The 11,942-nt window shown below is 40.5% G+C and overlaps 1 protein-coding gene across 1 annotated transcript in view; it reads right to left on the bottom strand.

The window, feature by feature from the left end:
* Window positions 1–10,133: 10,133 nt before the first annotated feature.
* pcdh11 (protocadherin 11) overlaps window positions 10,134–11,942 on the bottom strand; it is a 161,133-nt gene continuing 159,324 nt past the window's right edge. Inside the window, exon 7 of the mRNA XM_033974233.2 lies at window positions 10,134–10,711. Coding sequence (XP_033830124.1) covers window positions 10,245–10,711 — 467 coding nt within the window. The 3' untranslated portion in view covers window positions 10,134–10,244. The remainder of the gene's footprint in view (window positions 10,712–11,942) is intronic.

The raw sequence follows: 11,942 nt of genomic DNA, 5'->3' as shown, positions 1-11,942 counted from the left end.
CCTTCTTGAGCAAAGCAAAGGGTGGCTATTTTTTGTTTTGAGTTATTTTGAATATATATTTATATATTTTGTTTGCTACAATCCATATGTGTCATTCATAGTTCTGATGCTTCAGTGAGAATCTGCAATACAAATAACCATGGAAACAAAGAAGAAAATAAACAAATAGTTTATTAAGAATGATTCAGGTTTTGTAACACACTAACTCCACAGCCTTAGTGAGTTGTTATTGCCTAAATCATCCTTAATAAACTATGAATAAACAATTTCTTCATTACAAATTCAGTCTTTCTTCATACTTTATTAAGACTTATTATTATTATCCAGTTTTTGGTCATTAAATGTACATATTTCACCTTTGCTTCTCTACATCCACTTAATGCCCATATGTGGGTCATTTCCCCACATTTACATTCAGAATGAGTCGGGCAGTGAGGATGTCAGTCATTAATCATGGCCCAATGAGAGCCGTCAGACCATTGTCATGCTTGTCAAACGGGGCTCTCTAAACTCCTCCCTTATCGGTAATGGGGATCTCTGCCCCACCTGAGCACTGTGGAGCTGGAGGTGACCCCTGCAGGTGGAGGAGTGTGTGCGTACGCTCTGATGGTCAAGTGTGCCTGATTGTCTCCTGCTCTGTCCTTTCCTTCCCCCAACTCACCCTCTGTCACTCTTCCACAATCAGAAGACATTTTTACTGACACTTGCTTTCTTAATCTGATTTCAGAGTTAATAGAACAAAAAAAAAAAAAACCTGCGCAGTGAATGCATTTATATTTTTAAACTTTCACTCCTGATTCGACTCATTTTAGCGTGTCTTGGGACGAGCATTAGAAGCGCACGGTTAAGTTCACATATTGATAAAGACGGTTGCTTTAAAGTGGTTGCTTTTGAAGAAATTGCGTATCACTTAAATTCTGAGTAGTTCCGTAATCATTACAACTAGAACGCCCCAGTGCGGATCTGAGCGCCACGTGACTTGTAGTTGTGTTTTCTTCCTTGTCTTTTTCATGTATTTTTGCACAAACTGTTGATTTTCGAGTGCATCTGTAAGCTTTTCTTGCACGAGCCAACACAGTTAAAACTTTGTGCAAACAGAAAGTAGGAACCATAATTAACATTACACAATAAGAAGCCAAACAACGAAAGAGACGTTTGGGTTTTGTAGTGGCCCCTGACACTAAATCCATGGCAGAAGCGGCTGGCGTGAGACAATGCACCGCTCGGATTGGCTTTGTGTCACCCCTTTTTCGGTCACTCCAAATAACACCTTGATGTCCATTATCTGCACACATAATTGCCATATTGATTTTCCGTGTTGCTTTTCTTTCATCCCACAATGCGTTCACCTGCCATTGTTCAAAAGTCGTTTTGAAAGTAAAAGGCTGAATAATCATTCTGTGGTAGAGATTAAAGGAGTATGGCACTCACTGAAATAATGTTTTTAAAAGCTGTTTGTTTTTTCTACACGGGTAACTACGGATGTTTATGTCCGTCTGCTCTAAAGGGGCATTTACGACAACAAAGAGTAACATATACGGAAAGATTAAATAGTGCGGAGTCCGTTTGTGTTATGCTAAACTGATCGTATGTAAAGTTTGTGTCTTATATGTGTCAGTGAAAACAGCCCATTACAGAAGTGAGACCCCTACAGGCCTGTGTGTGACTTGTATTGACAGTTGTTTAAGTTTCAGCTTCAGTGTGAGTGAAGAGGTGGTGAAGCTGAAGTTCTAAAACACGATTATTACTCATGTTTCAAAATGGAGCTGGTTTCAAAGCGGGTCTTCAGTGTCTGATGTCGGACCAATGATGCCGTCAGAGCTTAGAGAAACTTACCTCTGAAAAACGAAGCAGCAAATGAACCAGTGACTCGTGCGGTTTTGTGATACTGTCTCTGTTTCTTTCTTTTTCTATATCTGCTCACGTCAGTTGAACTCGTGTCAGATGTGCAGAACACGACGTGCTGCGCTGTGTTACGCTTAAATGTTTGAAAGTGGAAAATTGTAAAAGTTTAGAAAGGTTTAAGAAGTTTATATATGGCAACAGTTTTAAAAAAAAGAAAGTTAAAAGAGTAAATGAAGTGAATTAAAAGTAAGCGGCACCTTAGCACCATCTGCTGTTTAGTTGCATGTACTGCAGGATGAGGTGTTCAATAAGGGGAACGTTATGCATTGAAGTGAATGGTAATGTTTTCTGATCATTTTATTTAATAGTTAAAACTAGGGATGCACTGATACGATACTAAAACTTGGATATTGAACATTTAGATGGATCAGATGTCGGTTCCAACATTCAAACGGTTCAATGGACATTCTGTTTTGGTCTAAAAATTTGTTTAATAAGACGATTTTCTGGCCAGCGTTCGCCTAAAACACCTCGTAATATTGTCACAGTTGGTCTTTAGTTACTTTAAATAGTAAATAACAGCTTAAAACACATTTGGATCTTTGCTTTTTACCATAAACTATTTGTATTTAAAGGAAATAAATGATATTTTCAGTGTCTGCCCTGGTATCAGTGATAAAAAACTGGATCGTTGCACCTAGTTAAAACCATAAGAGTTACAAATGTGAAAAGTAACAGCAACCAGAGCTTAATCAGCCCAAATATGAACGTGATCATTTTCATTAGACGATCAGTTTTGGCAGAGATGTGAAAATACAAGAGCAAACAGAGACTAATCCTCCATAACCAAAACAACAATGCTATGACAATATCCAGATTTTATCACACACAATCCATTTGGTGATCCAAGCCAGAGCAACAGCAAATTTAAACCTCCAACCGTGGAGATTGATTATATATTCAGGCCACAAATACAACAGTGCCTCAGTCATCAGGCCTGCTCCGTTTGATCTACCGGATTTCAAAAAGGAGCGAGCGGCGGTGTCCTGCCATTGGAGGGAGCGCCACAATAAACTGTACAAAGGAAGAGCTTCGGGGACTGGACTGTGTGGATGTGTGTGCGTATGTGTGCGCGCGTGTGTGTTCATATCTGCTCCTCTGATACTGTCTTTGGAACGGCACAAAGAACACACACAAAAAGGCCCGTCTCTGATCTGCTTCCTCTCTGTGAAGGGGGCATAGTCTAAACTTAGGCTGTCTTTATTACCTCCATCACTGAAGCGACTTCGCGCACCTCCTCTATACATAAACAGGAAGCCCGGGGAGAGCTAAGGGTAGTGTTTTAATTAAGCTAATTACTAGAATTAAGCTAGCAAATAATGAGATTAGACAGAGAAGTTTACATCTAACTTGTGCATGGTAAAAGACCTTGTTGATAGTGGGAAGATTTTCACCGACTGGGCTAAATTTTGCATTGGATTGGTCATAAAAGTCATAAGTAGAACAATTTCTGTATTTAAAACCTGTTTATGCAGATGCAGGTTAAAAGAATTAGCAGAAGCAATAGTCTAGTAGTAGTAATACCAGCAAATAAGTACTTTTGAGATGTGTTTTACTTGTATTCAAATGAAGCTGCTGTACTTACCTTCTCTATCTCTGGTGTAGCTGCCTGGTTCCTGTAATTGCTCCATAATGGTTTGCACTCTGGCGTCCCTTCAAACTCTCTAATGTCCAAGAGGGCAAGGTCAATGGCTATTATCACCTATTAGCCCAAATTTAGACTAATCATCCATATTCTTCTCTGTGCAGATAAGTCAGATGAATGTGGCATTTGCAGCAATCTGTGGCCGTATGGTTTATATCATAGAACTGGGACATTTAGTGACCTTAATAAGTTGTAATAAAGAGACTCTGAAAGGATCTGAGCTGCATGAAAGGCATATTTATATATATACAAGACTGAGAGATTGAAATGATTCCGGATAATGAAAGAAGAAACCTTGTATGAATTAAATTTCCGTTTTATTTGCAAAGCTTACGATGTTTCCACGCTACTTTTTAAATGCGTTCTGTCTTTCTTGGCCCAATCTTCTTCTTTTAAATTGTTGTTGTTGCGTTTCATCACAGACCCACACGCTATATTCTTGTTCACGTGTTAATGTCACTGAGAGCCGGGCAGAGGCTGTTGAAAGATCCCGCGAGTAATTTGTGCACAGTATCCCTGAAGGTTAGAAAGAAGATGGAAACCAAACTCTTCGCGACCTTTGCCCTCTCTGTGCAGAATACCCCATGGAAGCGTTTAAAGCAACAGGGAGCAGACGCTGCAAGTGGGGCTGAAGACTCCACAAAAGCCTTTGAAATGTACAATCTAATTCTTTCTCTAAAATGCATTGATTTCCTGTGAAGCTGTTTTACTCTTGTTCTGTTTCCTTATAGATGCTTTAATTTGAATGAAAGCCAGCGCATTCCCTTTGTAATCTTGAGAGTAGCTCTGACAGTTACAAGCGTTTTATTTGACAGTCAGTAGTGTTACGTGCGCTGTAAAAGAAAGTCGGCTTACATCGCAGAATAATATTGGTTGGTAAGCACTGAGACGGAGGATCCTTTCTCAATTCCATTATATTAGGTTTAATTCTCAACAGCCTGGTCAGCAACTTTTGTCTTTCCATTTTGTCTTTGCAGTACACAGCACTCATCAAATGTTCTAATGCATGGAAACGGCTACAGTCTTGGCCTTATTTTCAAAGCACCACACAGGGATATTTTTTCTTTGTGTACACAGCTGTCCCTTAGATATCATAGGCGTGTCTCTGAAGCAATTTTCCCAATTATGAATAATTCACCTGATATTATTCTAAAGGTCATCTTATAGTAATTAGTACCCTGCTGTTGACTAAACAGCCTCCAGGTACCTGATGGCCGCTTTAATTACAATTGGAAATGAGTGTAGTGTTTGACAATCTCTATATGTTCTCCTGACACCTCGGCAGACGACACCTTGAGAGCAGCGCCGGTTTTACAATAAGTTGGCTTGTTAGCAGATGGGGACAGAGGGTACTGGGGCGAAGAATTGGTACGCTCCGTTAGGATCACAAAGTTCTTTTTGTTTAAATATGCAGTAATTACAGATTGCACCAGTTTGGTATGTACGTGTTTTGACAGTACGAACATTTCCTGTCTCATTATTAGCCAATTACCATAATACGTGGACCTTGAAAAGGATCCAATCTGCTCAAGACACGCTGCCTCATCCGGAATCTTTGGAATCTCATAAAGTTCCAGCATTTTGACGCAAATCAGAGAGGCGTGCGGTCCGATCACCAGGCCCTTGGCAGAGTACGGTGTTGCTCTGGTGGTTTGGTGGTCTAAAGGTAACTGTGTATATGTGCTAAAACAGAAGCCTAATTTAGTTACACGTTAGCTTGACCATACTTCTTCACACTTAAATATGCAGTAATTACCAGACTATGCAGATTGCTGTACTTTGGTATGTACATGTTTTGACAGTGCAAACACCCCCCGTCTCATTATTAGCCAATTACCATAAAAAACGAAGGTGGCAGCTCACAGCCTGCTCCCTTAAGGCAGATGGGGACCCAACATATGTCGGCGGGGTGCAGGGATCACACAGTCCAGCTCGCCGCGGCCGCGCTACACGACATTGCTTTCGGAGATGCTGTCATGTCGCCTTGTTTTTGAACACCAACCCCTTGCAACTGGAGTGTGCACTTGATGTCTTCCCCTCTGCGGGCTTGTATGTATTCATAAGAGAACACTGGGCAGAGCATTAAGCCAAAAGGACCTAAGGTAGGATACGGAGTAGCCCAGGGGGATTGTCGGAGCCGTTGTAGAGGGAGCCGTTTGCTTTGGAGACATCACAGTGTTCATGGATGGGTGGATGGATACACAGATTGATGGATGGCAAGAAAAAAAAGGGAAAAGCACTGTGCAGAGCTACTAGGAATAAATATAAAGCTGCTATGTCCACTCCATGTCCCTGTATCGTATAGAGAGTCGTAATGGCTGCTGGTGAGGTAGACTGCCTTAGGGGTGTTTGAAAGAGGAACGAAGGAATGATGACACACATTTGGGATAAACTAGACCCGACTTGTATTCTGAGGAGCACCTGAGATTGTACAATAAAACATAACAGGCAATGACGGATTGTACAGCAGAGTACCATAGCTCAGAAATACTGAACATTTGCGTATGTATATTTTTAATGATGAAAAAAGTTTAACTATAATTAGGTCATGAGGGAAATGGCAGTGATGAACCCGTGATAAATTTGATTCAAGGTCACCTGTATGTGACCGGACAGCCTCAAAGGCGCCCCCAATTATACACGGGAGATGACTGTGGCTAAGCTCGCTGACCCCTGCCCAACACATATGAGTCCTGTGTATCATTACTATGAATTATCCCTGCGAACAGCGGTGGAACACTTTTTTGTGAAGCACTGCTGGGTTTTAGATGACATCACGACATTATATTGACCAAAATATATTTAATACAGATGTGGGCAGTTGAAATATTGATAAAATTGAGGTTCTTGTTGTAATGCCCCTGTTCTAAGGCAGGGGTGTCAAACTCAATTTCACCGAGGGCCACATCAGCAAAATGGTTAGCCTCAAATATGCAAAGATATAAAAAAGATGTCTGTGTAACTGCAGAAGTCCTGATAAACTGACATGATAAACATACTTTTTAATTTACCTTGTCGGGGGCCACATAAAATGACATGGCGGGCCGCATTTGGTCACCGGGCCTTGAGTTTGACACGTGTGTTCTACGGCCTGGTCATGAAGAGGAATGATGAGGTTCAACATTTGTGCATTTACCTTTTGAATATTTCAATAGCAAAAACTGAACACTACTGATTTCTTATGTTTTTGTCTCTGATTTTGTCATTAAATAAACAGACAAAAAACAATATCAGTTATTTCAAGAAAACATTACAGGTTAATTGTCTATATTCTAGCGTTTTTAATAAATACAACATGAAATTTAGCCGTATTGAGCGAGCATGTACCTTTACGTTCCCTTTAATTAGACTATGTGTAAGTCAAACCCCTTGTGTCTTTGGTCGCAGATGTAACAGTGTCTCATGAGCAAAGCAAAAGCGAGAACAATGCAGTTTGAAGACTCTTTTTTTTTTAATGCCTTAAGTAAAATTCAAATACAAGAAAAAAAATCATTTCACCATATGAGGGATAATTTTTTCATCAATGTAAATGGGATATTTTACAAAGGCATGACAACACAGTAGCCTATAACTGTAACTGACTGATACAGATTTTTGCTGGCAAGCGCTAAAGCCTTTCTCATAATAAAGCAGAATCCAACCTGACTCACCGATGACAAATTTACAAGCGTATACTTAATATTTTCATATATTTTTACAAGATACATTAGTGTACATAAAATATCCCGGCACAGTGCATGCCAGTATACAAATATGTGCACGTGTCAGTCGTACAAACACTCACACGCACACACACGCACACACACATGCACATTTCCAACGCACACATCCGACATGTTTATGCATATGGAGCCATTTTGTACATTTCAGATTGTCCACGTGATTAGTATTTTCTTTACAGTGAATCCCAGGGTCAGCCTAAAGCGTCGTTCAAGTTCATTACCGGCTGCTATGTACATTAGAGTCGAGGTGGGTTGTGTACAAAGTAGTAGTTTACACAGTATAAAACTTTTTAGACAGACGGAAATAGCTTCACACAACAGTGCTGACGTTGACTCTAATAGTGTGGGTCTACGTTTACCGGTTAGTTAGCGGTTTAAGTGCGTTATACATGTCCGAATACGCGATGTGTGAGTTAGTATGTAAAATAACAAAAAACCTGTGTGTGACGTTTGAGAAAATAGGTCGAGATTTGTGGGGAAAAAAGTGCTTTGGATTTGAAGATGACATGCAATTGACGTGGATTCGTTGACTTTCTGGAATATTTCTGTACCGACGACACAAACTTGCAAACGATATATAAATAAATAAGATAAATAAAATAAAATAAAAATAATAATCACTGAATTAGTTTAACCTCCCAAGCTAAACTCTTACACTCATGCAGTCCATTCACAGTTAGCGTGTTGCGTGTTGTTTTGCCGTGTATGGGGACAGAAGGGGCAGTACAGGGAAGTATTCTGGAGTATGGACAGTGTGAGCGGATCTTTTAGTGTACTTCAGGTTTGCGCAGTACTGTATACACTAAAAATACCTCATCTCTACCTCATATTCTCATCTCTGTTTGCGTCTATAAAACACGCGTGCTTGATATGCTGTCATTTTGATAAGGTTTCACGAATCTGTCCTGCAATAATGAATCCAAAAAAAAACAAGCAAATTGGCTCACCAAACACACAGCTTGCTCCTATATTAATGTTTATAGAAGGATATATTTGAGATGGTTGTTTTCTATTAAATTCATTTTGGTAATTGACTGAGGTGAGATTGAATTGGCCCTGTCCTTGTCCTTGACACACTGTTTTCGTTTAGTGATCGTTTTAGCAGAGCGGGAGATAAATCCACACTATAACGATCAGTCTCCTGACCCTAGCATGGCTGAGAATAGGAATACAGCTCCCAAACAGAATTCGCCTGGTTGCTTTCCCCGGAGGCCTCCACATTGTAGTGCGGAGTTAGGCCTGTTCCCAATTTGCACGAGGGTAAGGTGAAAATGAATCACATGAATCACACACCTGATGATGTAGACACCTGGCTTAGATCTTACTGTGAAAAGAAAAATGGATATGAGCAAAGTCACTTATTACTGTAGCAATAGATTATACTGTACCCAATCTGTTCAAACGGCAACTGCAAGTACGTAGTAGCATGGTCAGCGCAGACTACACGCAGGCTGCAGCACATTCAAATAGTGTCTCTTTTGAATAACAGTCAAATCTAAGAGCGAAGCACGTCAATTCTGAAAAATAATAACTTTGTATATACTAAATGCTTGCTTTTAAATGGACAACGAATCAGATTAATTTAAAAAAATCTAAAGAAAACAAAAAAAAATCTGTCACTGCTTATTACGGCTTCCTCAACTTAACAATATTTAAAACGTATTGACACGTGCTTTGTTTTTATTTTGAATTCAGACGATAACTCTTCATCTGTTGCCAGAATGACGCGATTATGTTGAGTCTCTGTTGGCAAAAGTTTGAAAAACATCACCTTTGTTCCACGCGGTAAACTCCAGCCGCTGCTGTGTTCACGTTGCATGGAAAGAACTTAATAGGAATTAACAACAAGAAAATGTCTCACCATTACAAGAGATGTGAAAGAGATAAAGAAATTTAGCCCGCTGGTCGCCTTTTGTTCTTCTATGTCCAATTGAGCTATTGCGGTCCTCATTTACCACAACACAAGCTGCTAGCGAGATCACATATCAAGGTAATTAGACTGAGAATTTCATAATTGGCTCCATAGCTGTTGGTGAGCGCTAGAAATCTGAGCAATGCAAACAAAAGGAGTGAAAACAAGACTAGATTTCCGAAGCATCTGTCTCTCGTTTCTGCTGAGATACTGTGAGGTGAAGACCTTTAGAATAGAGTGAGCTGGTTCCGGCGCCATATGGATAACATCTAAAGTATGTGTGTGGTAGCAGTAGCGTGGGTTACACTTGTGCGCACAGGTCCACGGTGAGAATTTGTAATGCAAAAGATTACCGGTGCCGTCTTGCGCTGGCCTAGTTTTTGCTTTGTAGACTTTTTCCGCAGCCGTCCCTTGACCAAAATAGAAATGTGAAAAAAGCGTACGATTTTTTTCTCTGCTAAAGGTTTTGTGGCACACATTAAACAGAGCAATAATTCACGAGAACTTGAAAAGCAACACTATAATGAATATTTAGCCCATTTTAGCTCACCCAAAACAAAGCACGTTTTTTTTGCGTTCGTTTCTAAGCATGGGTGTACACACTGGAGGAACGGTACAGCCCTACATCAAAAAACTATTATAAATCAGTGGTTTAGTTCGATGTAAAATACAAGATATCAACATATTTTCAGATCGAATAAATCTACAATTTTCATGGTGAATTTTGGAGATTTTTTAGGTCGAATCTACGCAAGATACAACCAAAAACCGCTGAATATCTGAACCTGTTTCTCACAATCTGATTCCAAGAGGGACTGCACAATACCCGTGTACGTTATAGACATTTTTTCTTTCTTTTTCTTTTACTTTTAACGTGAGATAGAAGTACTTTGGCGTGTCATCAACTGTGTAGTTTGTAGCATTTATTTCAAAGTATTGAGTGGTGTTTCTTGTGGATAGTGGGAGTGAGCTGGTTCAACAAAATACCTCCACACATTCAGATCATAAAGTCACTGTGGACGGTGCCTATATATTTGGAGATGCAATATTTATCTCTTTTTTACAGCTGGTGCTCGTGTAAGAAGGATCCACTTCCTCCTCCGGTTTGTTGCCCTGGAGACGAGAAGCTAGCCAATGGGATGACCTTAACGGGCTCCTCTTTCTTACAGTGTCTGTCCAGGGTGTTGTAGAACTGCGGCCGGTTCATTCCTTTGTCTAGATCATCGTTTCTTTTGGGCACAGATCGACCCAGAGTGTGCCGACCGTCCATGAGCCCAAAGCTGACCAGGTTCGCTTTGCTGGCTCCGCGAGGGCAGCTCTGGAAGCCGAAGGAGTGGAGCGGGTCGGGGGCGGAGGTGCCGGTGGAGGTGGTGGTGGGAGTGGAGGCCGGGGAGCCGCTCACAGGGCTCTGGAAGTGGGCCAGAGCGGGGGGCATCCAGCAGCTGTCGGAGTGGCCCAGGATCAGACACTCCTGGGTGCAGGTCTCGGAGGCTTCGGCCAGGGCTTTCTGCAGGTTCACCTCGATGGCTGGAGGAGAAAAACAAACAGACAGCCTGGTTACTCCAAACAGAAATGATCTTGACAAGGCACAAAAAAACGACCAGATGAGGAAACGCTTTTGTTTACAGATGTGTTGATGTCCAAAATCAGAAAACAGGAATCTCTTTTGCTATATTAGTTTGTATTTTCATATGGTGCACCTTAAAGATCAAGAATATTATAAGTTCAGTATTCTTTAAAGTAAAATGTGCCAGGTTCTGTTTCTATAAGCTTGACACTTTATAGAAAAGAAAGCATTTTGTGTGTCATATTGTATTGAAGTGGGAATTTGTTGAGTTTTACATTTGCAGAAAAGTAGCAATCATTTTGCTTAGTGATGGAGTTGCAAATGCGAAGTGAAAAGATGACTTGTAACAGCACCCACAGAAGCATAGGCTGTTCAGATTGAACTTGCCAAAACAAGCCACACTCCAAAGCAGTACTTTTTTTTCTTCTTCTTTTTTTGTTTACAGAGGCCATAAAAACACGTTGAACTCATAAATCCTATAAGCAGAAGAAAGTTGTCGCCTTATCAGTGTTTGACCCACTAAATGTCAAGCTTTTAACAGAATGAACGTCGATGAAAATGATAAATGTTTTATTTCATCTTGTAATGAGAAAAACAGCAGCGGAGCATTTCATTCCCGTTGCTATTCCCGTGACTCTTTCTGTTTACCTACAATATGCAATGAATTCCCTATAGCTTAATTAGGATTAAAAAAAAGTCTATGTTTGTGTCGTTGAGCAGCTTTACTGTGTTCAATATTTAATAAATGACTTAACAAAGCTTTGTTGAGTTTAATCACTGTTGGAGCAGCAAACCTTTCGACCGGCTTGGTCTCTTACAATTCAAAATAAATCTGGTCCAGAAGTTCAAGTAATTATGGTATTTTAGGATTTGTCTTATCCAGGTACGATCTCACGCAACGTTTGAATGCCAATGAGGAGCTTCAAGGGCTGAAAAAGAACTCGTGAATGAAGAGGAGACTAGGCAATGCTAAACACTCAAACTATCTTATCTCATTATCCGCTCACTGACACCACATGTGGAATGAGTCTGGGATGAGGCCTGAGCGTTGAGCCTGGCCAATAAAGCCTGTCAAACCACATAATTAGAATGTAAAACAGTATGCACCAAGGCAACCAGGAGCCCGCCGTTTTCTCCTTCTTTGCCCCCACATACGAGAAGAAAGTGCCCCTCGTACATCACATTGCTCTT

The sequence above is a fragment of the Periophthalmus magnuspinnatus genome, chromosome 10 (genome assembly GCF_009829125.3).
Source record: "Periophthalmus magnuspinnatus isolate fPerMag1 chromosome 10, fPerMag1.2.pri, whole genome shotgun sequence".
NCBI classification, from domain to species: Eukaryota; Metazoa; Chordata; class Actinopteri; order Gobiiformes; family Gobiidae; genus Periophthalmus; species Periophthalmus magnuspinnatus.
Note: the sequence above shows the minus strand (reverse complement) of the source record. Positions and strands in the feature narration are given on the sequence as shown.